The 27,778-nt window shown below is 41.3% G+C and overlaps 2 protein-coding genes and 1 non-coding gene across 7 annotated transcripts in view; 1 reads left to right on the forward strand and 2 right to left on the reverse strand.

Annotated features, from left to right (window-relative positions):
• LOC135707343 (matrix metalloproteinase-2-like) overlaps positions 1 to 27,778 on the reverse strand; it is a 961,657-nt gene that overhangs the window by 861,510 nt on the left and 72,369 nt on the right. The gene's annotated exons all lie outside the window — the stretch shown is intronic.
• On the reverse strand, positions 6,454 to 6,526 carry TRNAR-ACG (transfer RNA arginine (anticodon ACG)). Its single transcript has one exon. It is a non-coding gene; the product is annotated as a tRNA-Arg (tRNA).
• On the forward strand, positions 22,000 to 23,650 carry LOC135707369 (serine-arginine protein 55-like). 2 transcript variants are annotated; one of them, XM_065229186.1, is made up of 2 exons: positions 22,000 to 22,111; positions 22,184 to 23,650. In XM_065229186.1, the coding sequence occupies exon 2, from the start codon at positions 22,379 to 22,381 to the stop codon at positions 23,471 to 23,473; it is 1,095 nt and encodes a 364-aa protein (XP_065085258.1). In that variant the 5' UTR covers positions 22,000 to 22,111; positions 22,184 to 22,378; the 3' UTR covers positions 23,474 to 23,650. The 2 variants fall into 2 exon arrangements, with proteins under 2 accessions (XP_065085258.1, XP_065085259.1); XM_065229187.1 differs by having other exon boundaries at positions 22,011 to 22,063.

Here is a 27,778-nt window from a genome sequence, read left to right on the forward strand (position 1 = left end):
GTTATGATTACCTGAACCATGCTTAAAGAGAAAATCGAAACATTGAACGTCGCGTGAAAGTGGATCTTAATGAAGGCCTAAGTACTCTTTCGTAGCTTTTAGTTTTAGGATTTCAAAGATCGTCGGTTGCAGTGGCTTGCTTACTGAGCAGATAAACGCGGTCCCAGGTCCTTTCATATTAAAAATGTATGGTAAGATCGCTTATTTATCGTGTATTTTGTAAAACTTTTCGTTGTCGTCGGTGCCGGGTTTGAATAGTTATAAAAACTTGAGTAACGCTATAATGTGATATGAGGGGCTCGGTGACCTTAGAGCAACCGGTTTTGCTTACTGAGTAAAACATCATGAATCTAATTTCAAGCCCATCCACATTCAAGATTCGTCAATCGTCTTATTTGTTAACATGACTACATGGTAATAACAGCAACTCGATGATTAAAAAGGAGCTCGTCTGCCTAGTGGCAAATGTTTTTGCTTACTGAGCAGAAGACCGTGGGTTCAATCTCAAGCTCCTTCGCGAACGAACCCTGCTGCAAACCCAACCCAATTACCCAATATCCCAGTGATTCTTCGTGGAAGTGCAGAGGTGTTCTCGGCTTCCATCAAAGCGAGTGTCTCGTCAACACATTCCTACCCCTTCCTTTCTTGACCTGTGTTCGGGCGCGGCCGGCGCTGGTATTGCTTAGTTTGAGATCACCAATTTTTACACATTGAGGATGATTGCTAGGCCCAAGCATCATCTATTGGTTCTCTGTGTAATTACAGCTGGTCTGGCAATAACAGAGTAACAACCGTGGGCGGTCAATCATGCTCATGCTCATGCTATGAGTACACTAGTACTCGTACTCGGCCAATGAGATTAACCTAAAATTGAGTGGAATTTAACTCAACATATGCAAAAAAGGTTTACTTAGTGGATGAGAATATTTTTACTCGAAAAATTCTTGAATAGCGTAACCGTAAACCGTAGAGGTAACATACATGTTTGACAGCACTGCTCTTTGCTAACAATTAACGGAACTAAGATTATGCGTAATTTCCGATCGATATTAGGTACCATTAAGAGTGACGTCTGAGGGAAAATTAACGCAGAAGCATGGTAAAATGATTAATTCTCGATCATTAATTGAAAAGGGCCTATAAGCTTTTGTAAACAAAACTGTGTAAGCCCTTTCCTCGCAAACCGAAGGCCACCCCCGGAAATAAATGGCATGTTGGTTTGCGTGGGCGGCCTTCTGTTTGCGAGGAAGGACTTGCAACGTTTTGTTTACAAAAGCTTATAGGGCCTTTTCAATTCTTGGTCGATGTTTTTTCCTTGATTTGTTTTCCGTCGATCTTGTTTTCCGTGCTGAGCACCAATGCTACCGACGCCAGGGAGGCAGCTCCCACACCCTGGACCCTACATATCGACCCATCAACTCATTAACCGGGGACCAACGGCTTTACGTCCCTTCCAAAGGCAAGCGTGATCAGAGATGTTATGCCTTAGAACATCCCGGCGGCGCCGACTGGGATTGAACCCAGGCCTGGGGCAACTATTCATTATTATTTTGCTATTTGGCCTGGAACTGCTGATTAAACAGCTTTTTTTATTGGTTTCCGAAATGTCAGTAATGAAACATATTACAGATCCGTTTCGTGAAAAAAAATACCGAGTTACAGACGGACCGGCTCGAAAACTTTGGTTACGAACCTGTTATTGTAATTTTCAGTGTACCACATGGCAACACTACTACCATAGAGGTAACTCTAAGACTAGAAGCTCCCGAAATAACGTGCTTAACTTTTTGGCTCAGCTCTGGTACTATCTTCGGTCCCAAGCTAATCGATTCACCCCTCGAAACATAGGAAAAACCAATAACCCCTCATTTTATCTGTCAAACTTTCATAGCGAATCAAAACAAACATTGCGTAGTACTAGAATTTCGACTAGAACGGGGTACGTTAATCGTTTGCTTGGGACCAATAGGCTAGTCAAGTAGTGAGCGAATTTAAAATCGTTAGTTTCGTATTGATTGTTGCTACTACTGGATTGTACTAGCATTTTCATCAAATGTACTAGAATTTTTTGGTTCTATCTCTTTCACTCTACTCAAAACTGAATGCATAAAAACTGAAAATGATTCACTCATTGCACACTGTCAAAGATCATTGCACACAAAATCAACTTTGTTCAAATCAAATCATAAATACTAGCCCATCTGTTGGCTGATGGCACAAGCTTCTAAGAAAATTTATTTTAATTTAATGTTTCGCCAGCTAGTCGTCTGTCACTTCGTTTGTGGATATTGTTCAGCCCAATAAGTTACTTTTGAGTAAATTGCAAATTTACGAAAATTGCAAAAAAACTTAATGTTGGTTATAATATACTTAAGCGTAAGCACAGACAAACAGACATAACACTCGCAAGCTGTTCATCGAGCTAGCATTCAACGGACAATTTAAAAGTATCGTAGTTGGTAGTACCGCCACCTGTGGCGCGCATAGTCAATTCCCTTGCGTTTGACGTTTACACTCCCGCCATCTTTTCAGCGTAGTGCCCACCACAGTGTACTCAACAGATGGCGGTAATGTTTTAGCGACGATGTTTTACAGTGATAAATATGCAATGTGTTATGTCTGTTTGTCTGTGGAGTAAGTATTTTTTTTGCTGGTTTTAAATGAAAACTACTATATGCGATTTACTCAAATTTGGGTTATTGGGCTGAACCTGGGAATTGAGAGAAAAGTACCTAATATGGATAATGATTTTCTTTCTAGATGTTCGGAGGGTGTATTATTGTTTGTTCTCAACCAGTTTCTAAATTTATTTTATAGATTCGCGCCGAACCCCCCATTCTGGTACTACAAATGAGTGCTATACAAATGCAATTGAATTATTAGTAATAAATTATTCCAAATCGAGTCACCAGACCTAAAGTGTATCCCAAGTTAATACTTAATAAATCCAAATCCAAGGTTGCAAAGTGTTTCCTTTAAAAAGAAGAAGTGACTCCTAGTGGCGGTTAGTCGCAAACCTAAAAGTTCGGTGCTAGAATCAACTGGAGTGTTAGCCGATGCTCACACCCCCACTCAGCATAGTTACAGTGCACATTTGATTTTCCTGCCGGCTAAATTGATAACGGAAATCACGAACCTGCTCCAACATTTTGGTGCCGTGACCAGGATTCGATTTCCGCCATCGTTCCAAATTTAATTAATACAAGGTCTATTTGATGCAGGCACATGGTACGTGTGATTCCATAGTGCGCAGATATTGTCCACGGGTGCCTTGAGATTTTTCCGGTTCTCTTTACACGCTGTTCCGTCCGCTCATCGAGGATTTTCAACGGATCAATGAAAATGCTGAGGCTTTTACAGCACTGTGCTGTGGTTACCACAGTATTTTACATTTGATCGTCCATATACAGTAGCGCCAAAAGAATGCTGTGGTGGGTTCAAAACTCGACCATCTAAATTGATCAACTGTGAAGCGAAGTGCCACCATCCAGTGTACCGTAAAACGGGGTACCCCCGCCCGTCAAGAAAATCATCCAACAAGTTACCGCCGTCGTTATCATCCGTTCTGCCATCCTGCCACCCGCTGACCTGCTGCAATCATAGGTGCTCTATCAATAAAATACAAGGCATTATCCTAGCCTTGAAAAGGTTAGTAGTATTCCAACCATCCCAATCCCTCACAGATAAAAATTCTGAATTTTAAAAGTGATGTAAACATTCATTCTCGTAAACTTTAATTTCATTTCACGCAACCGAGCAACTTGTAAACAATGTTGTTTACAACAATAGGCTTTTGTATACAATATTTGCTACATTACATGAAATGTCTCAGAACTTTACATGATATATAATATATAATGTAAACTTATATGATATATGACGCTCCATTTATGTGCATCATACTGAACAGAAATTTACACTACTTTTTCGAACTGTGTTTTGCTCGGTTCTACCGGGTCCTTTTTGTGCGTCTTCCACCTAGAACCGCCATTTTGCTACATCGTGTTCCAACCGCACCGCCATGGACGAACACGGATGTTACAACTAACGAACCGTCGCACTACCTTAACAGCATCACTGTGGAGAGCTGACCAGTTCGTTTCAAAGTACCAGACCATTCGAGACCAAGCTCAGGTGCAACTACGCATCGAGAACCTAAATGACGTGTGGACGGAACTGGAAGATGTTCAGTCGAAAATTGAAGAATGGAAGAGACCACCAATGAAGGTAGGAAACAGAACAACCAAACCTGTTACAAATTCGAATCCCTAATCTTCAAAGTAATGGCTGCTCTGCGATCCTACTTACCCGCCAATCATTTACCGACTCAAAGCGCAATCCCTGCCCCTGCTGGATTATCTGGCATCAAACTTCCCACCACTTTGTTGCCAGAGTTCGATGGCGATTACAATCAATGGCTGGCTTCGCTGACTTCATGCTACGCAAACGAGTACTTGCTCAAAAAACGTCACTTGCAAGCGATTTTGGATTGCCCTCGCATAGGAAAAGGGAGTCTGCCGAGGCTTTGCATAGCCTAGTGGATGAATTTGAACGCCATACCAAAATTCTCCGCCACCTAGAGGAACCTGTTGACCAATGGAGTACGATTCTTGAGCACCTACTGTGCATTCGCCTTGACGATGGAACACTCAAAGCATGGGAAGATCACGCCACTACCGTCGATGATCCCAATTACACTTGCCTCGTACAATTTCTCCAACGTAGGATCCGGGTACTTGAGTCGATGTCCGTCAACCACCAGTTGCAGAATACTCACACACCAGTGAATCAGTTCCTTTCCAATAGAAGACCATTTCCGCATAAAGTTGCCACCCACACTGTCTCGGAGGACCAGTTGCCGAAATGCTATGCTTGCAATCAACGTCATTTTCTCATCAAATGTCCCCGATTCGAGAGGATGAGTATTGCTGACCGTCTAAGACTAATCGATACCAACCGTTTGTGCCAAAATTGTTTCCACCAGGATCACTTTGCCCGAAATTGCCAATCCACTTACTCTTGCCGACACTGCCAGAGAAGGGCCTTATAACGGGTGTCACTACACGGTGATAAGGAAGTGAAACTCATAATAAGAACCGTGATTGCCGTACAAATCAAATGGGAATCACTTGACCGTGACGACAAGTGACAAGTTTTCACCGTGAAGTGACATCCGTAGTAGGCCCGGAAGACACCATACCATACTGCACACCACCAATAACTACAACGAAGTTCCTAGCTACTCGTCTGCGCAACGCCCTAACAGCCAAGCTATTCACCCGTCTAGGCCATCATCAAATCGAAACCACGCTCCAGTCACTTCTACCACCTACACATGCACGAACTCCATCCTCAGTCAACAACTAGGCAATCCAACACCACTTTCCAATTCGAATGTTTTGCTGTCCACCGTCGTACTTTTGGTCGTCGATTCAAATGGTGATACGCACCCTGCACGTGCATTGTTAGATAGTGGCTCTCAGTCTAACATAATGAGCGAGAGATTTTGTCAGCTTTTGAAGCTACGGCGCCGAAATGTGAACGTTCCCCTTCACTTCACGGTGCGGGTGAAGCGTCGTCCAACGTGAAACATAGCGTTCACTCTTCCATTCGCTCAAGGAAAAATGATTTTGAAATCGACCTCGACTTCCTCGTTCTACCTCGCATCACGATAGACTTGCCTGCTGTGACGTTTCCAGCTAGAAACTGGCGTATTCCACAGGACCTATTCCTAGCCGATCCCAGCTTCAATGGAAGCAGTTAGCAACATACCAAACCTTTCTGTTGAAGAACAACAATGCGAGTCGCATTTTGTTGCCAACGTCACCCGCACACACGATGGTAGATATATGGTTCGCTTACCACGCCACCCCGATTTTGATCCAATGCTGGGTGAGTCGAAAGCAGTCGCCTTGCGTCATTTCATGTCGCTTGAAAAACGTCTAGATCGAGATCCTGATTTGAAAATGGAGTACCAGAATTTCCTTGCCGAATACCAATCCTTGGGCCACTTGCGAATCGTTCCAAGCAGCGAGCCCGAGCCTTCCCAGGCATTCTATATTCCTCACCACCCTGTCGTGAAGGAATCAAGCACGACAACGAAAGTGCGTGTTGTGTTCAATGGATCGATACATTCATCATCTGGATACTCCTTAAATGATGCTCTCTTGGTAGGGCCGGTAGTGCAAGACGAACTACTCGTCCTCATCCTTCGTTTCCGCAAGCACTTGTCGCAGACATTGAAAAAATGTACCGCCAAATTTTAGTCGCAAACACAAAAGTTCGGTGCAAGAATCAACTGGAGTGTTAGCCGATGCTCACACCCCCACTTAGCATAGTTACATTGCACATTTAATTTTCCCGCCGGCTAAATTTTTAACGGTAATCACACGAACGAAGGTGCGATTGAACAATGTATTCTCTGTTGAGGATACAACAAAATAATATAGAGCGCGATCCTGCCAGGAGTCGAACCTGGAATCTTCTGATCCGTAGTCAGACGCGTTATCCATTGCGCCACAGGACCTCGGTGCTGCAAAGGTCTTAGAATTAGAAGCAATATCGAGTTGCAGAGATTAATTTTAGAAAATTTCGAAATTTATTGTGAAAATGTAACCAGCCTGGATTTCTATCAAGTTAGGATAATCAGAGCAATTTTGAAGTAAAAGCATATCGCCCTTTCTTTATTGTAATTAGCTTTCAGCTTTAATGCAACTAATTAAAGTCAAATTCAGCCACTACAACTTTTCATTTCTCGTCTGTAGTGTCGAATTTGAACTCTCCAGGTCCAAATAATCAGCTAATTACAAATTGCTTCCAACGGCGACACGCGAGTGAGTGGATGCAATTAGAATTTGGCGTTCGGAGAACGCCCGTGCATCGAGTTTTGGTTGTGTAGCAAATGTAACCGAAAGCATTAATTTTCCCGGTACTATGAGAGAAAACTGGTTCCAGCCGGCAGTTTTCAATATGCAGTAACATAAACTAATTAATAAAACTAATGCATAGCTGGGCGGTCGGGAGGAGAGTAGGTGCAGGGTGGTTTAAAGTGAACAACTGCATATGGCGAAATTACACCAACACTTTCGCTGCGGGCGCTTTCATTAGCATTCGATTTGGATTTTGGTTACCATTGTGTTGAATTTGTTGTTTGGAAAGTATGGCCCAAACGAAAAAAATAATTGGAAATGTGCTGGGTTACCAAATTCCGGTGGACCATTAGTGCTTACAGTAGTGGTAAGGATCGACCAGTACAAGATGAACCAGATCAATGAATGTATGCAATTTTGAGAATCCGGACAATCAGTTGGAAGATAGCTCGGATGTGACGAATCAATTGCAGTTTTTATTTGTAGATGCAGGAAGATATCGGGTTTGAACTGATGGCATTGATCACTGACTCTGAACTGACCAAACATACTTTATCAGTGGACCAATCCACCCCGTCTTGGTTGGTCATCTAAAAGTGGTCCAGTTGAAAAAAAAACCCACTTCATTTATCGAGCAACGAGCCGTGAAAAGTTGTTATTAGGTATTTATAAAAGCAATTATCATTCGGTCCAGATTTTTGGCTTTTTGAGCTCCATAAAGGCATGAACGCACCCGAAAGCAATGCACCGATGCTTGCTGGCGATAAATTGTTTTGAGATGTATTCGAAGTTTGGATATTATGTTCATTGATAGAGTCTGTGTATAAGAGTCACGTCCAGTGCTGATATTTATCATTGCCATTGACAGACTTTCGCGCGATATTGACAAAACAAAATTTCACATAAGGGAAATGGCTCTAATGTTGGCCTATGGATCTAAGATTGGACCCATCGCTAAAAATCTGATATTTATCCATTTTATCTAGATGAACGCGTCGTTGTGACGGTACTAATGGATACTTTTGACCGCTATTTGAAATTTAGTCGATTGCTGAATTTATGTATTGGCCCACATCAGGGGCATTTAGGCCGACATTACATCCATTTCCTCTAGTCACTGATTGACTTGATCCTCAAAAAACCTTTGTCAAAATCTCATTAATTTTTTCGTCAATGACAAAAATTTACCTGGCAACAAAAAGTGTAATTTTGTGCATAATGAGTCACATTATTGTTATCCAAGCAGTTCAGGACGTAGATGTTTCTTCATTTTAACGGCTCCATGTAATTGCATTGCTCAAGTCATTTAATTTCGTTTCAAATTTAGCTAATCAAAAAAATCTGCATGTTCGTCACTGACAGCACTGTTACTGATAGTTGACATGGATTGCCTTGATGATGACTGTTAGCTCAAATGGGTGACTAAAGCAGAATTTTGAATATCGCCACGTATTGTCGAGATTTTGCAGCACTGATCACGTCAAGAGAAAAACAGTGGAACTCGCATCACGGTTTTCGAAAGATTTCCTTCCCTTTCATTTGGCACATAATTTTAACAAATGAGCATGAGTATGAGCATGATTGACCACCCAGGGTTGCTGCTCTGTGATTGCCAGATCAGCTGTAATTACACAGAGAACCAATAGACGATGCTTGGAACTAGCAATCATCTTCAATGTGTAAAAATTGGTGATCTCAAACTAGGCAGCTTGGTTGCTACCATTTTGCTGGTTCCAGGAATTTCATTCATGCCAAGTTTAGTAGAACTCCTAAACAATCTCTGTTAAAATTAGTTATTAACCCTGAAAAGGGCCGTTTCAGATAGGGAAAATGAACGAAGCTTAACCTCCGAAACCATACAGGGTGCGTCCCTGACGCTTCAGAACGTACACTACGTACATTGCGGTAACGGTCTTCCGCTTGGCACTTCAGAGTAGGTAAAAGCGTCACGAATGACGTTTTCCAGCAACACTTCCAGCACACCTCGGGTTTCCTAGTAGATCAGACCGGAGATACGCATTATCACGACGAGCCTGACGACGGTCTTGGAAATACCCTGTAATGTATCATGCAACAATGGCTCGTACCAAGCAAAATGCTCGTAAGTCCACCGGAGGAAAGGCTCTTCCCAAACCTTTCAAGACCGATCTGCGCTTTCAGAGCTCGGCCGTTGCAGGAATCCAGCAAGGCCATCTGGTCGGTTTGTTCGAAGATACCGACCTGTGCGCCATCAACGTCAAGCGTGTCACAATTATGCCGAAGGACATTCAGCTGGCTCGTCGTATTTGTGGTGAACGCTCTTAATTTCTCCGTCGAAATCTAAAAAAAACTGGCCCTTTTCAGAGCCATTAAAAGATTCCACAAGAGATTTTTGAAGGAAATTTCTGCTGCTTTCACTGATCGCATCACAGCGAATCCTGATCTTAGTATTACAACCAGCAAGTGCCCTAGAACCAAAAGCGGTGCGATGCTAGTTTTCATTGCTGTGACGACGACTGTAAGGGGCTTAGAAGCAGAAGGGTGAAAGCCAATTCTCTATCGATTTCCTCTTTTGTGATCACCATGGCTTCACTAACCTATTTCGCACTATTTCTGCTATTCTCTTCTATCATCCACAACAACAATGGTATCAATGAATGTTTGCCGTCGAGTTAACGTTATCCGACCTTCTTAGTTGCTCCTCCATGAATAATCAGATCTAATCAACTTGCACAGTGCGGTTGTTACTAGAGACCGAGAATTCCTCAACATGTCCACGGCTGTCTCGGGAAGGATAGTTGTGCTAGTGAGTTAGATTATTTTTAGATCAAGATTCATGTGGTAAGTGATGCGATCGGTTTAAGCAGAATGTTTTTATTTAAATCTAGTGGGGATAGGATAAGGCAAAGTGAAAAAAAAGGATGGGGACGGGCCTGGGATTGAACCCCGACCTTCTGCTCAGTAAGCAGAAACGGTAATCACCAAGGGGTGCGACACATCTAAATCTCGATTTTAAATGGTTGAAAAATCTCACACTAGCGAATCAATCTACGAAAAATCTTTTTTTCATCTCTCATCTAAACCCATCTACTCGCATCGCTCTCCACCTTTTTGCAGGAAATCTTCAAAATCACAATCAATCATGTTTCTATCTATCAAGCGCGAGTGCATCTCAAAACAGCATAGCATTAAATTTCCTGCATCTTAGATAGAGTCACCCCCCTCGGTAATCACTGAGCTACCGAGCCTCGTCGTAATGGTACATCGACATGTTTCGTCTAGGAATGATTCTTTGATGACTGTGTTCGACGCTTTTGGACAATGCTGGACATTTACCACCTTTTCAATAGTTTCTTGTTGAAAATCAACAGTCGAATAGCATTGCGTTGAAATATTGCTGATCGATTGGTGATAATTTTTTTGAAATTGGACTAGGGGCAACTGAGTTATTAACGTTCAAAATCTTTCACAATTTTGTTCCATTTTCGGTTTTCACAAAGTGTACCCCCATATAGAAATCCCAGACGTAGTCCTACGTCAAAAGTTCCCATCCTTCTTGAATAGGTAACTTATCCTCACCTTGGTGCAGTACTTGTATCAACTCAATTAATTTCACATATACACACTTAGATTTTTTTGCCGAGATGGGCACCACCGAGCAGCGCGGCAATCTATTTTGCTGGATCTCAGTGAAAAATTTGCCGAGATTCAGTTAACAAACAGGAATTTAGCCGAGATCTCGGCTAACAAAAATAAATTTTGCTGAGATCAGTAAAAATAAATGCCGAACCTGCTCGGTGGTGCCAATCTCGGCAAAAAAATCTAAGAGTGAGATGGAAAATCTTAGATCTTAGAGCGAAATTGTGACACTGAGTCACAGGTGTTGGATTGAAAGATTATATGTTGTTTAAGAGATTGAGCTTTAATTCAAGAGAAATCGGCAATTGCAATTACGCCCAAATCTCATATCACTCCGGAATTATGAGTAACTCAAATTTACTCGATGCAAAAATATTAACTCGGAGTACAGCTGGCTTGCTCCTAGGGTAATGGCAATGGTTCTTAACAACCCATTATTTGTAGGGTCTACTTCAAAAAAAAAACATAATACATAAGGTTAAAACTTTATCACACAATCGTTCATGTAAAGTTCCATAACCATTTCAGTTAAAGTTTGGCAGGGATTATCAACAATTTCTAACAATTTTTGGTAAGGTCAAGTAATGGTTCGCATTTATGCGGGCAGACTCTAGTAAGAGAGATAGAGTATGATTCAATCAACATCTATTATCAATTATAATGCGAAAGTTGTTGTTTTCTGAAGTGTTTGCAAGCGTGTGTGGTCTTCCCCTCGACGAGATCAGTGTGTCGTTGACAGATTGTTATGTCGACATGTGTGCACTTGAAGTATGAACATGATAATGGAATTGTTTTCACTATGAATAACAACATCACTTTTATAGCGACCAATGCATGGAAGAATTCAAGGTAAATGGACCAGTGTTCGGAAAAAACTCAAAAACTCAAATCTCATGCATGAGTTTATGCGCCTATGAGTTTTACCTAGCAAAATTCAACGTCGCAAAAGTCACCGATGAGTTTTCAGGTTCAAAAATTCATTGCTTTATATTTTGGCGTTATTCATTGTTATTACTATTGATTGTGCATCAGGGGTTGGAAAACTAACACAACATGCATAGGCATGATATCAATTGACGTTTGAGTGGTTTTTATGAGCTTAAAGCTGGAATGATTTTTCGGCGTTGTGAGTGTGAGTGCATGAATATGCATGAGAATCTCAACGTGAATTTTGTTTGTCGCATTCGCACGCGAGTATATTCTCGCAGGGAGGCTCAATGAATGAGATTTGAGAATGATTTTCCGAACACTGAAATGGACTCAAACTGGTCCAGCACTACTAGATGGCTCGTCGTAAAGGCCCAAACGCAATGTGGGCGGAAGCGGAACGGAAACGGAAAGTTTGACAGTTGTCACAAATGACATCAAGCTGTCTAACCGAAGTCGATTTGATTCTAAAGGCCGGCGCACAATAGATACGTTTTCGGGTTTTTTGACAGTTAGCCCATGCATTATCTGTCAAAAAACCCGAAAACGTATCTATTGTGCGCTGGCCTTAACTTGTTTTCAATCCGACAAGTAGGCTTTACTCTGAGCGGGCTTTTCCGCTGCCGCTGCCGTTCCGCTTCCGCTGTCATTGCGCTTGGGCCTTAAGAATCGCTGTATCTGGTCCTCTTCGATACGAACTCAACATGTCTGAAAGATCTCCAGAACGTTTGGGCCTAAGGGCAGACCGCTTGAGGTGCATTTACCATAAAATTAAATGCATTTTCTCAGTGCATTTTTGCTGTGTGTAGCTCTAACTGATACCTCTCACCAATACATGCATGTATACATGAAGGGTTTTGTTCTGTTTTGTTGTTCAATTTGGTTCGCTCAAATCCACACTCCTAACACGAGAAATCTATTCCAGAAGCTCAAAAACCGCGAGAAAACTCCGTCAAAGCCCAGGGAATATCGATGGAGTTTTCTTGCATTATCGATGGACGAAGTTCCGCGTGATTTCGGTGATTTTGGATGCTGCCAGCGGAAGTTTCTGGAAGTTTCAACGGATTTCTAGCTGCTGCCAACGAAGGTTCTACAAACTTTGTCTTGTTCTGATAAAGGGTTCATCCACCAGGATTACGTTTGACTCGGTTTGACTAAATAAATTATATTGGGGCTACATTGAGTCTGTCGATGTTGACAAATAAATGAATTACAATTACATAAAATATGGTCCATTAAGAGATGCAGAATCAGTGTTCACTCGGCTGTCGACAAAAGCAGGCCACTCTCGATGTGTGCTACGCGATCGTCTGTTTTCTCGGCAGCAACCATTGTGTGGTCCTCCTCATTGTTCTTCATCAGCAGTTCTTTCGGTCGATGCGTCGTCGAATTTGGAAAGCAACCGTTTCGTGATGAGTGTGTGAGTGCTGACCACGTTTTGTGTCCATTGCTGCAATGGACGCGCTCTGACCCTCGTTGGCATACAACAATTTGCCATACAATGAAACTACTGGAAGCGGCTCCAGTTCTGATGGAGGAGGCTTTTTGGATAGCGGAAGATAAAGTGTTTATTGTGTTGTACCTTTTGACTATATTTTTAAGATGTTTTGTATAGTGACCAAGAATCCTCGGCTCTGTAAAGTTAATTCGGTTGAGCCTTATCAAATAAATTAATAAACAAAAAAAAAAGAGATGCAGAATTTCGATGACGTTTCCTTGCGATCATGGTGGACGAGGTTTTATACGGTTTCGGTGGCGATTTATAATGCTGCTCGCGGAGGTTTAACGGATTTTTTGGCGTTCTCAGCGTAGGAGGTTCTGCACAATTTTGGTGGAGTTTGCTGATTCTGCCAGTGGATGTTCCAGATTCAACGGAGTTTTCTCGCATTCATGGTGGTGATTTTCGGTGCTACCAACGGTAGTTTCAGGAAATATACGGTATTTTCTCGTGTTTTAGGTGGTAGAGTTTCCGCATGATGCGTTCTCGGCGGAGCAGGTTTTGCGTGATTTTGATGTTGGCAGTGGAAATTCTTCTGTACGATTTCGTTGAAGATTTTCTTTGCTGCCGGAGAAGGTTGCAGGGAGATTTTCGTGAATTCTCTACTTCGAGTTTTCTTTTCCTGCGTTTGTTTGTCTTCGCCTCGATACATGTATAGGTGTCACCGAAAAAGCGCTTGCTTTGTTTTGATGTTAACATCCCACTGAATGGTTGATACAAACGATGGAAATTGAATGCATTTGATTTAAATTGAATGCATATTCACTGGGCATTCTAAAAGTGAGACTCTCCTAGGTTTGGGCCCTATTCCACATCGTTCACCGTGACGTCACCCAACGCACGAACTGCTTGCTGCTCTTTTGAGGATTCCCCTATTCACCACCAGAGGCTGAAACGATCGCTTAGTTTCTATTGGATTCAACTATTGGCAAATCAAAGTTGCCACTCGTGGAGAATAGAAGAACTATGAGAGTGATGATGGTTTCAAAATTTTACACGGTGTGGTATACGAGTGCAATCTTAAAATGCTTTTATTTTGCAAATGGAGCATTTTATTCAAATCTGGTTGATGCTTTGTTAGTAGAAAACTTAAGGACTACTCAATAGACAAATAATACAGAAAAATTAATTTCTTTTCAGATTTTTAGGTGTACACATAGATTTGAGCTTTTCTACCACTGTAGCAGCAACCAGATTTAAATAAAATGTTCCATTTGCAAAATAAAAGCATTTTAAGATTGCATTCGTATACTTCCCCGTGGAAAATTTTGAAACCATCATCACTGTTATAGTTCTTCTATTCTCCACGAGTGCCAACTTTGATTTGCCAATAGCAGTATTGTTTGAATATTTTCCATCTGTAAAATTTAAGTGAAAATCCCTAGGAAAATTAATCAAATGGAAGACAGCCTTAGAAAGAGAAACAAATTGTGGCCGTCTTTTTTAAGAATAGTACCACAGTGCGATTGCACGCACGGTCACCCGTCGAGGTGAACATTCTATAGTGACCTGATTTCTTTTTCAAGACACACTAGCAAGAACGAAAATTAGCGTGTAGTACCAGACCGTAAACAAACTGTAAACATTCCACCCACGTGCTCGGATTCCCGACGTAAATAAACGGACGGTCGACGATTCACGGCGGTGACGATATTCACGCCATTCACCCATTTATCTTAAGTCTCGTTTACAAAAAAAATCGTTTTCTTCTTCTTCAGTCCGTCCGTCGGCCGTCGTTGACAAAGTCGTGGCGATCTAACAGCACAGCATCCATTGGATATCGGATACCGCGTTGCATCCGTTGATGATCTAGCCTGGATACAATTGTACAGATGGCCATTACTCATTTTTACTGATCCCAATGACTGGAAGATGAGTTCATCCGACGAACGATCATAGCGGGAGATGAAACAACAAAGCCTCAGCAACTCATGGCGTGCAACATCTGGACACGGTCTGGTGCAGTCGGCATTGTTGCTGTTGTTGGTTGTTTGGATGATTTTCAATTTAATTCCCGAGAATTTTTCAGCGCCTATAGCGCTAATTTGATCAATTTAGACGGAATGCTAATTTGTTGCAGCGAGCTCGACGGTTGTGGCAAATTTTCTGATTCATTCCAGCTGCACGTCAACGTGAAATTCCATTGGGAAGTTTTTGGACAAATATTTGCGGCATGTCTGCAACTAGACAGCCGTAGTATGATTCACATGATGCTGGAAATCTTTTAATTACTACAGTTTACAATGTTGACACACAGGCAAACACACATAACCTGATTCTTCGCATGTTGTTCATCGTTCATTCATTCATCGGTTGATTTATAATTTTGTTAGTTAGTAGTGTAGCCACCGGTGGCGCGCATAGTCAGCCGATACGCAGCAAATATGTTCAATATATAGATATAAAATATAAATTTGAATTCAAATAGGTTCCAAAAAGGTAATTCCGTGGTTTGAACCCGTTCGCCATAATTAATTCATAGCATGATCAAAATGTTAGCTTCAATTTCTCTGTCATTCAATCTACATTAAAAAAAAGACAGAGCAGAGGCATAGATCTAAAACAAAGCCACACCGCGCATTCACCTGAGTTCCATTTGAAAGCGGATTATGCAAAATCTACAGCGACAGTTCAAACCACCCAGATCAGCTGCCCGGTTCGACAACGGCAGAAGGTAGCTAAAAGCAAGGCGCCAATAAAAACTGCACAAGCCTCTCTTTACCGGACAGCCAGCGACCGACGTTGCTCGACGTCGGTTTCAATGATAAATAGTTCCAAATATGGCTGGTTGGACGATTAGGCTATTTGAAGTAATAACCTCGCAGCGCGATATTAAATGCGAAGTTGGCAGGGGGATTCCTTCAACATTAGTCATCCATCACCGGCTGCGTCACCAGGAAATGCCTTTTTACCTGATCAGTGAAGATAGGTTACCTCCATTTGGGTTTAACCGCCACCTCAATTTTACAGCTAATTTTAACAGAAGGTGATGAATCCAATCGAAATCCATTTTCCATTCATAAGTTGTTGAATGACGAAGCTGAGGACTGAGCTGATGACGATCAATTATCTTCAGGTGCTTCGTGCAAGTCACTCCGTTTGAATCCCTACAATGACCACAGACTATCGTACCTAGAACAAGGAATGTACACGGAGAGTCAACGAGACGACCATGACGGACCGATTTGCTTCGGTTGTTCTAGTACATCCCTCGGATGAATGTTTGTGCATTCGACCTCCTTTGTCTTTGTTTCAGTTTTATTCACTCACTCACAGCAAACAGCTCGAGAACTGACCTTTCTCAATAGCAAATGACCGCCCAAGCTGCTACTGCACACCTTCAGGGGGGACAACGTGGGCCGCATCATCTCACCCGGGTCGGGTTGATCTCCCTGTCACTTGTTGCTATTGTTGCAGCTTATTTGTAAATAATCGCTGCAATTGCAATAAACATGACATTCCGCACATGTCGGCTCCGGCTGTCGTGTTCAACGGACAAGATATGAAGCGCCAAAGGGGATACAAATCGCAAGAACATCGTATTGCTTTTATACAAACCTATACCGTCGCCGCGATGGGTCTTCGTTGGTTTTAGTTGGTTGTTATGGAAACTGTCCCCAGGTCGGTGATGGATAACAAGACGACCACCGACAAAGGGTTAGGAGAGTCATTCGGGCAGAAATAAAAAAAAAAGGATAAATTGTTTTTGGGATCATGTATGCTTGAAACTTTGATCGTACAGCTTCCCATTTTGATATTATATAATTTTGATAGTCACATTTACTGAAACGTGTTTCAGCAAGTGGATTTTAATTTAAAAGTATTTCACTTAGACTGTATTCCATTTGATGAATTTTCACTTAAATGCTAGCTTAAATGTGACACTTTGAAAATAAATAATAATGTTCGAAAATCCCTCTTGTCGTGAGGCTATTTATAGAAGATGACCGTTACCACCACAGTTGTGACATGTCAATTGGATTGTGAAGCATCTTTCTGCAGAATGATGAACGCTGTTGCACCAACAATCAATACGAAACTAACGATTTAAATTAGCTCACTACTTGACTAGTCTATTGATCCCAAGCAAATCGATTAACGGACCCCATTCTGGTCGAAATTCTAGTCCTACACCGTGGGGGGCGACACATCTAAATCTCAATTCTAGATGCTCGAAAAATCTCACACTAGCTAATCAATCTTCTAAAAATCTTCTTTCATTTCTCGCATCTACTTGCATCGCGCATCATCTTTTTGCAGGAAATCTCCCAAATCGTGATAAATCTTCTTTCTATCTACTCAGCGTACGCACAGCTATAGCCACAGTAAATCACAATATTTCCTACATCGTAGATAGAGTCGTCCCCCTCGTCCTACACTATGTTTGTTTTGATTCGCTATGAAAGTTTGGCAGATAAAATGAGGGGTTCGTGGATTTTCCTATGTTTCGAGGGGTGCATCTATTAGCTTGGGACCGAAGAAAGTACCAGTACGATTAAAGTTAGAGAATACGTTAATCGATTTGCTTGGGAGCAATAGGCTAGTCAAGTAGTGAGCCAATTTAAAATTGTTAGTTTCCACCGGTTGGTTGCACCGTGTACAACGTTCCGGAATCTGAGAGCTCGAACCTCGCCAGGAAATCCAACCTCGAAAAGGTCCTCGTCTTCGTCCACCTCGAAAGTTGGTCCTTTGAATTGGAGCTTTACCATAGCCTGGAGATGGGTGACTAGTACCATAGAGGTAACTCTAAGACCACTGGGTCCCGAAGAAAATCATTATTATTTTTGGCTCACTCAGTACCAGAACAACGGTCCCAAGCAGTCCCAAGCTATTTCACTCACCCCTGCATGTTCTGCATGAATCCACACACCCCTGATGTTATCTGTCAAACTTTCATAGCGAATCAAAACAAACATAGTGTAGTAATAGAATTTCAACTAGAATAGGGTACGTTAATCGTTTGCTTGGGACCAATAGGCTACTAAAGTGGTGAGCCAATTTAAAATCGTTAGTTTCGTATTGATTGTTGGTAGTATTAAGGTGGCAATATCCTGTACAATTTCATTAGCACTGAAAACGATAAGTGTCCTCCAGAAAGCCATCGCCCGTGATTTAAGAAAATAGCCATAACCTCTATGACAAATGCAACGGAAAAGTTTCTGATGGTAAATCCTAAGTTCTCACCAGAAGCAGTCCAATCACGACCCTACCAATTAATTGCAAGTTGCACCCATTGCTTGGTCCTTCTTCCCAGGTGGCACATGCCCATTAGACTGATGCAAATTTTGACATTTTCGCTCCACAGTGCTCAAACGGTTCCAAATCGGGTCCTGATTAGTCTCCCAAAATTTGAACTCATTCGATAAGAAACTGACTTGGCACAAACCATTTGAAGTTTATATGGAAATTACTATAGGAAAACCAAATATTTTGTTCATATCCATCTAACAATTTACCATCTCGCTCTGCTTTAAAAAATGATAACTTAGCTCGTAGAAAATTTTCTCAGCTACAACTTTGTCCTTAACCACTTTTCAATATAATGTAAGCATCAAAAGTTATCAATAATTCAAGCCACTAATGTCTTACGATTATGCTCAATCAACTGTTCAGCAGGCAACATTGGTTTTTCTGGCGCTTGGAATACAGCACAAAAATCATGGCTACTATGTCACACTGCAAGATACAGTGTTGCTCACAAAACAGCTGCATGATCATTCCATAAGATTATCAATCTCTTAAACAATTAATAACTATTTTATTTGACGTTTGGCTCAACAACTATATTCTGCTAAGTTGAAGCAGACAAAATTTTCCATAAGTATAGCTTTTGAATTTTCGAACAGTGTAATTTGGAAAGAGGTAAAAATACAATGAACAAAAAGTTTTGATTTCCCATAGTAATTTCCATATAAACTTCAAATGGTTTGTGCCAAGTCAGTTTCTTTGCAAATGAGTTCAAATTTTGGGAGACTTATCAGGACCCGATTTGGAACTGTATGAGCATTGTGGAGCGAAAAAGTCAAATTTTGCATCAGTCTAATGCCCATTCATCGTCCTCCTGTAGCGGGAGGGTCAATGCCCGTGTCCAGGACTAATCTGAACACCACCAACAGCAAAGGAGTCGCAGGGGGATTTGTTAAGTTCGCATTTTCAGCGTTAAGTAATGGTTGAGTTCCTCAACTTGAGGATATGATTGCCAGCAGAGTTAATAATAGAAGAGTTAAGTCCGGACAGTAGTAATGGATGGCACAAGGGTTGAGTGGGAGGAACAAGGGGACAACTGGTAGAAAAACAGATCATTTCCATTATTTAAGGACACTAATGACGGAATCCATTTTCCACACAATTTGGTTTAATCACTTCGCAATTTCACGGGCATACATCTGGTGATCTACTTAATGGACAAAGTTCAAAATTAATCTACATGTCTGCTGTAGAGAGGCAAGCATTTCATCAAATTTGCCCACTTCATGTTGGCCAGTGCCAGTGAAAACGCGAAGTGAGGGATTCCATGAACCTCAAATATTGCATCCGAACTAACATTTGCATGGTTAGATTTCAATGTCTATATGCCAAACTAATTCTGTTTTCGTCGCAAATTATATCAGATCCCAGAGCAAACCAGAGTAGCTCCATAGAGGTAACTCTAAGACTAGAAGGTCCCGAAATAACGTGCTCAACTTTTTGGCTCAGCTCTGGTACTATCTTCGGTTACAAGCTAATCGATTCACCCCTCGAAACATAGGAAAAACCAATGACCCCTCATTTTATCTGTCAAACTTTCATATCGAATCAAAACAAACATTGCGTAGTACTAGAATTTCGACTAGAATGGGGTACGTTAATCGTATGCTTGGGACCAATAGGCTAGTCACTAGACTGATGCAAAATTTGAAATTTTCGCTCCACAGTGTTCAAACGGTTTCAAATTCGGTCCTGATTAGCCTCCGAAAGTTTAAACTCATTTGATAAGAAACTGACTTGGCACAAACCATTTGAAGTTTATATGGAAATTAATATGGGAAAACAAAGCTTTTTGTTCATTGTCTTCTAGCCTTTTTACATATTATACTGTTAACAAATTCTATTGTTATTCTTATGGGAATTTTTATCAGCTACAACTATGCAGAAAATCGTTTTTCAGCCAAACGTCAAATTAAATAGTTATTAATAGCCAGGATAAATGCGCAAGCAATGTTTGCAACATTAGAGCCATTTCCCCTATCTTAAATAAGTGCGATTGATTACATTATCAAAAATTCACCATCTTAGGCCATTTGGAAAATGTTCACTTAGATTTGACACTTCGAAAATAAATTAAGATGTTCGAAAATCCCTCTGTTGTAGATCGGCCGATTTTTGAGAAAGCGACTGTTAAAATTGATTCCTTGTTGGTCAGAAATAAGTCTGCTGGAATCGCAGGTTTATTTGAAAATTTTCCATCTGTCAAATTTAAAAACATTCACCAAATGGAACACAGCCTTAGCATCTCTCAGTAGGACTTTGCATGGAAGCTAGCTGAATTTTTTAAATTTAGTGTCAAACTGTGAAATTATTATTTTGCTTAAACCTTGATGAGACCGGACATGAACTAGCGAAAGGCTAAAAATCTCCCTAATAAAGATAAAAAAAAAATCGTTGGGCTCAGAAAACGAAGCTATTCGAGATGATGTAGCCCAAACATTTTCCAAAATTAAAGAAACCAACCAACTATACCAAAGAAGATTGCTAAGGTGAAACACTGTTGGAGCAAAAATTTTAATTTTTTGCGGTTCTTGTAAAAAATATATATGGATCCCTTTCATCTACGTACCCTAATAATAAAAAAAATACCATAACCGAACGATTACTCTAATTATAGAACTATTTAATAAATGGTTTGGATAATACCCCGAACACGTTGTTCAGCAAAATGACCAGAACAATTTTATTGTGGTACCCCTTTGACACTCTGCATTCTTTTCCATTCCGAATCCAACCGGCAGGCATCACTGCAGCACTTGTGGCGAAACCGCACTTTTGGCAAACCCCACGCCCTGCGCATGTATTGATGTAAGCCATCGAAAACGAAATATTTCACGCATACATCCTTATCGATTTTCGCCCGTTCGGACGAAGCGCCGTCCGCAAACCGAGCGGTCTAAATATCGCAAAAATTGATTTTTATTAGTAGGTATTGCCTTTCTCGTTCAACATCTGGCCGGCCCAGCCCGGCGACGCATCACATCAAGCTTATGCTGTAAAACCGAGTAACGTTTTAAAACACCACCAATGGAAGCATAATATAGTGAATGAGAGAAAACGTCTATTCCATCCTATCAACATGTTTTGATAACAACTTCCTCTTCTCCATCACTCTTGTTTTTTTTTTCTTGAATCGAAGCAAGCTGCGTTCAATCTTTCTTTCGCAACTTTTGCAACGCATTTTGGTGATGTTGGTGACGGCAGAGCAATACGTCGTTGAGCGGGCGAATATCGTGCGTACGGGCGGACCGACTAGACGGAGTTCACACTGGGAAAATCGTAGAAGATGCTGGGTAATTAACAAGCTAATGTGGATTTTTTAATTCACAAATCCTCCAGAGCAGTATTTTTAATGCAAATTAAAAACAACTAAAATATAGTTTACCTTTAAATAACATACGCCACATGGTAAATCAGTCAGGAATAGCAATAATTGAGTAAGAAAATCTTTTACTACTCTCCCACTGTGCAGCGTCGTATCGATTTGTCTCTGTGTTAGTGACTGCTTCGAAATGTGCGCCCGAACGTTCTGCCTCATGGCGTGGAGCACAAGGTACCAAGGCAACCGAATAGGGTAGCCGACAAGCACCAATAAGAATGTGTTGATCGAAAGCAATTCAAGTTTTGTTTTAAATTTAATCGAATCAACCTGGCAGTGGGTGAGTTGAATGATTTTATATGAATTTTGTGTGCGTTTTTCATTGTTTCGGAACTATTTTCATCGAATTCAATGCAATGCAAGGTGAATTTAACACCACGTGACGTCATGCTCACACTGTTTGTTTATGCCAACACCAACGTACTATCGGGCTACCTATCAGCTTACCAACGTTGGCAGGCATTCGCGCACCATTTTGAACGCAGCACAGAGGGAACCAGCAACACGGCCACTTCTACCTGACAGGTACCATCTTCTAACCAACAAACGATGAGAATAATTTCACTCAAGCCGGTAGATTTTCTGCATTTTATCATAATTTAATCCGATTATACCTAAAAGTTGTAATTATCTTTTGTTTTCCAGCATCAGAGCAAACATTCGTCCACAAAGTGAGGAGTCCCGGTGTGGTTTTTCCCGTGCAAAGTGCAAATTAAGAAGTGACCAAGCCAACCATCACCCTCCATTCAGGGGAAGAGTGCAAACCGTGGACAATTTTTTTGTGTGTGGCTCGTTTCTCCTTCCTCATCCTAACCAGTACAAACATAAGTATTTCACAAAATGAGTGGTGCCCGTGTGTACGTCGGAGGACTTCCGTATGATGTCCGGGAGCGCGATTTGGAACGCTTTTTCAAAGGCTATGGACGAGTTACGGAAATTTTGATAAAGAAGGGATACGGTTTTGTTGAGTTTGAAGATTACCGTGACGCGGACGATGCCGTCTATGAGATGAATGGTAAGAAGTTGCTTGGTGAGAGAGTGACCATTGAACCGGCTCGGGGTACCGCCCGTGGTTCCGGTGGCCGCCGTGAGCGTGAACGTCGTGGAGGACGTTCCCGCTATGGACCTCCACTGCGCACCAAGCATCGTTTGATTGTGGAAAATTTATCATCCCGCATTAGCTGGCAGGATCTGAAGGACTACATGCGTCAGGCGGGGGAAGTGACCTACGCCGATGCTCACAGGGACCGTAAAAATGAAGGTGTAGTCGAATTCGCTACTAGTTCGGAAATGAAAGCCGCCATCAAGCAGTTGGACGATACGGAACTAAACGGACGTCGTATCCGTTTGCAAGAGGATCGTGGAGGACGCGGTGGTGGTGGCGGCCGTGGTGGACGTAGTCGTTCCCGTTCGGATAGTCGTTCCCGGTCACCGTCCAGACGTCGTTCCCGATCGGGATCTCGTCGTTCGTCACGTTCCCGTTCCCGCTCCCGCTCAAAGAGTCGCTCGCTGTCGAAGAACGGTCGCAAGTCTCGCTCGCAGAAGGGCGATCGTGACGTTTCCCGTTCCAGATCCCGCGAGGCCGATAAAAAGTCAAAATCCCGTTCCAAGAGCCGCGATGATCGTCGTTCTCGTTCCCGATCCCGGTCCAAGGTGGAGAAATCTCGCTCCCGCTCGGTAAGTCGTTCTCGCTCCAAGGACAAGAAACCGGAACGTTCTCCGAGCCACGACCGGGGTGATCGTTCCCGTTCCCGCTCGGAACGTCGCTCGCGCTCGCGGTCAAAGTCCAAGGATGCACGATCGCGTTCTCGTTCGCGGTCCTATTCCCGATCTCGGTCCCGATCCCGTGACAGTCGCTCCCGCTCGCCCGTCGAAAAACGCGGACGATCCCGTTCGGCATCGGCTGACAACAACCATAAGAGTATGGAAGATTGAACGGCATACCGGAGAGAAAGCTTTTATTAAAGAAAGATTACACACAATTTACTGATGTATAACAATAATTTGATTTGAAATACAACATAACCAATTAAATGGAAGGCATGTTTTCTTTTACTCTGTACTGTAGGTTTGAGATCCAAATGAAATAAAAACCTGTAAAACTGATGCGAAGGGAGTGTTTTGTTATTTATTTGGTGAAATCCTTTTGAGCTGGTAACATTACTGGAAGGGGTATTCTTGTTTACGTTCGAAACGTATTTTCCAAACAAAAAAAAACCAATGCAAAAAAGTGATAGTGATAAAACCATAGGAATGCCTGTAAAATAATTAAAATTTATGGTGAGAATGGAGCCTTCAGTATTAAGTCAGAGAGAGTTAATTTTTACTGAATTATGTATGATTTTTTGAAGTTGAAAAATTTACCAGATCCTCAGTGATTTTATGATTTGATGATGATTGAGACTACCACTCATGTAGCAAGGCGCCTGCACATAGCAATGGGCAATCCAATCTGGACGGCTTGATCAAGTCCCACTGACAAATCATATTCAGCTTGGCGCTGTATGAAGGGCCAAAAACGGAGGGATTGACCCGTAAGCAGAACACCCACACGAAACCCACCGGGAACAGAATAAGAATCTCCTTCCAGCAACCAAGATCATATAATTCGCAATGGAACAAGCCCTCGTCCTGAAGGATGCCCCATGAGTGTGGAGAAGAGCCCGCCCTCTATCCACGAAATGTTAGCAACAGGATGTTGGCAATCCCCTCTATGATCCCACTCTCCCTATCCAAATCGCTTCAATCGGTTGCCCTGTTGGACCCTCCCTTCCCTTTTGTATATGTATTTTTGAATGTATATTTTAATTTATATGTTTTATATAATGATTCATCAATAACAGTCACTTACCTTGATATCAACATTTTAGAATGATCTTACCATGTATAGGTTTTTTTTTATTGAAACCATTTTGTTCGTGATCTCTCATAAGTAGTGTGCAGCCCAAGTCTTTGTTTATTTGTTGTTTTAACTGATGTGAATTTCACATCTATTTGTTAATTTTACCTTTATTTCTACCTATATTAACTTGAATTTCGTGTTTATTGATCCTCTTGCATACCTTGGCTTCATTTCCTCTTGAATTTCGTTTTCATCCGTAGATTCCCCATCTGATATTTCGCTTGAACTATCTTTATAAATTGTTTCAGCTGCTTTTTTGAGTTTTTCTCTATCTTTAACTAACTCTATCCAATCTCTCTCTGTTAATTCTCTATATCTATTTGTATCTTGCTCCAAAGAATCCTTCCAAGTTAAACTAGGTCTTCCTTCTTTCTTTTTATTTAACTTTAATTGAAATGCTTTTCTAAGAAAATTTTCCCTTTCCCTTTCCCTGTGTCCGAAGTAGCTTAACCGCCCTATTCTTATTTTTCTGTTGATCGTTTTACCCTCCAATAGATTTTTTGCATTGAATCTAATACTATTTGCTTTTTTACAATGGTTAAATATATTTCTCAGTATAAGTTTTTCAAAATTTGCCACCTAAATTCTGCTTTTCTTAGTCAAAACTGACACTTTTGTACCATACCAGATCCTTAGTGATTTTATGACGCTTTTATAGCAATTCTTTGGCGTCACTTATGGTTACAAAATAACCCAGTGATGCTCCTCTCGATTTACAAAATAAGACCCCATAATATATACCCTTAGACTTGAGCAATTTAAATCCATGGAAAAAGATGATTTCTTCAAGGTTCTGGAACGTATTTCTATTTCAAGGTTTCGAGCTTAGGAAAATTTTGAAGATTGCTTTCATAATTATTTATTAAAACCAAAGGTTTGAAAAACCGAGGGGGACGACTCTATCTACGATGCAGGAAATATTGTGTTTTGCTGTGGTTAGCTGCGCGTACGCTGAGTAGATAGAAAGAAGATTTATCACGATTTTGAAGATTTCCTGCAAAAAGATGATGCGCGATGCAAGTAGATGCGAGAAATGAAAGAAGATGTTTCGAAGATTTATTCGCTAGTGTGAGATTTTATGAGCATCTAGAATTGGGATTAAGATGTGTCGTCCCCCTCATGAAAAACAAGATTCTGGCTGGGATTCTGGACCATTGAACTTTTACCAAATTCCGGGCTTATACCTGCATTTTTTTTATTTTGAATTTAGTTTTTTTCAGACTTAGAACAAATACCAAGGTCTATTTGAAATTAATCGGATTTCGTATTTATCTATTCTTCATTGTTGTTTTTTTTCCTTGATTTGTTTTCCATGCTGAGCACCAATGCTACCGACGCCAGGGAGGCAGCTCCCACACCTGGACCCTACCTATCGACCCATCAACTCATGGACCGGGGACCAACGGCTTTACTTCCCTTCCGAAGGAAGGCGTGATCAGAGATGTTATGCCTCAGAACATCCCGGTGGCGCCGACTGGGATTGAATCCAGACCTGCTGGGGTGAGAGGTAATCACGCTTACCTCTACACCGCCACCACCGCTATCATTGTTGTTGATTTCCGTTTGTTCCCGGTGAGATGGCCTCAATTGTGCGTGATTTTTTCGGTGATTTTAGCTTTTCCTCAAATTGAAACATAATTCGAAATTCTGGAAAGCATGTTCAGCAAAGTTCATTTCTAGATCAAATCAAAGTAAATCTGGCTGCATTTAGATTCGATGTGTTTAGAGTAATTGAAAAATACTCAAATTAATAATCAAAACTCTATCTCTATCTTACGCACTTCAAATCGGCCAATCACGAGCTGGTTCGAGTTTGACAGAAAAGTGGTTCGTTTTCACCCGCATATTGGCAAATCAAAGTTGGCACTCGTGGAGAATAGACGAACTATGAATGTGATGATGGTTTCAAAATTTTACACGGTGAGGTATACGAGTGCAATCCTAAAAAGCTTTTATTTTGCAAATGGAACATTTTATTTAAATCTGGTTGATGCTATGTTAGTAGAAAACTTAAGGACTACTCAATAGACATATAATATAAAAATAATAATTTCTCTCAGATTTTTAGGTGTATACATAGATTTCAGCTTTTCTACAACTGTAGCAGCAACCAGATTTAAATAAAATGCTCCATTTGCAAAATAAAAGCATTCTAAGATTGCACTCGTATACCTCCCCGTGGAAAATTTTGAAACCATCATCACTTTCATAGTTCTTCTATTCTCCACGATGGCTAACTTTGATATTGGCAAATCAAAGTTGGCACTCGTGGAGAATAGAAGAACTATGAGAGTGATGATGGTTTTAAAATTTTACACGGTGAGGTATACGAGTGCAATCTTAAAATGCCCTTATTTTGCAAATGGAGCATTTTATTTAAATCTGGTTAATGCTACGTTAGTAGAAAACTTAAGGACTACTCAATAGACAAATAATACAGAAAAATTAATTTCTTTTCAGATTTTTAGGTGTACACATAGATTTGAGCTTTTCTACCACTGTAGCAGCAACCAGATTTAAATAAAATGTTCCATTTGCAAAATAAAAGCTTTTTAAGATTGCATTCGTATACTTCCCCGTGGAAAATTTTGAAACCATCATCACTGTTATAGTTCTTCTATTCTCCACGAGTGCCAACTTTGATTTGCCAATTGTCTCATCTTCCTCTTATCATCGTCGCTAAAACACTACCCCCATCTGTTGAGTACCGTATGCGTGATAATGTTTGCACCATTGAGCAATGAAAAAATTAAAAAAATTCTCAAAAATTTCGTTTTCGATTTTTTTTATTTATTCAAAGGGGGGATGTTTTTCAGAGTCTAAAACTATGTTAATCATCCATCGAGTTTCCACTTGCTGCAATTACGGCCTCCATACGCTTCCGGAATGCACGGTAGGTTCTAATAATGTAGTCTGAACCCATTTCTCTCCAGGTACGGGTCAATATTTGTCTGAGGCTTGCTGTACGCGGGTGGCGTTTAGAACAGGCCTTGGCTTTCATGACGCGCTATATTGAGTAATCCAGCGGATTAAGATCGGGGCTGGATGGCGGCCACATATCCTTCGCCCAGAACGGAAGATGTTCCTGCAACCACTTCTGAGTGCGGTTCGAGGTGTGGCACGGAGCCCCATCTTGTTGAAATACGACATTTGGCTTCGGACCGTACTGTTCTTTGATCCACGGAAGAACCTACTTACTTAAAATCCCGATGTAGACCTCCGTATTGAACTTGTCGCCTTCTCGAATGAACACCAGGTCCATTTTTTTGACATCGGAAGCCACCAATCCAAACACCATAACGCTAGCAGGATGCTTGGTCAGATACACGTTCTTGTGC

This window comes from Ochlerotatus camptorhynchus, unplaced genomic scaffold (genome assembly GCF_037179485.1).
Source record: "Ochlerotatus camptorhynchus isolate MF236.1 unplaced genomic scaffold, CSIRO-AGI_Acam_v1.1 ptg000308l, whole genome shotgun sequence".
Classification (NCBI taxonomy): domain Eukaryota; kingdom Metazoa; phylum Arthropoda; class Insecta; order Diptera; family Culicidae; genus Ochlerotatus; species Ochlerotatus camptorhynchus.

Coding starts and splice junctions, on each gene's coding strand:
- LOC135707369 (XM_065229186.1), top strand. CDS start 22,379: ATGAGTGGTGCCCGTGTGTACGTCGGAGGACTTCCGTATGATGTCCGG.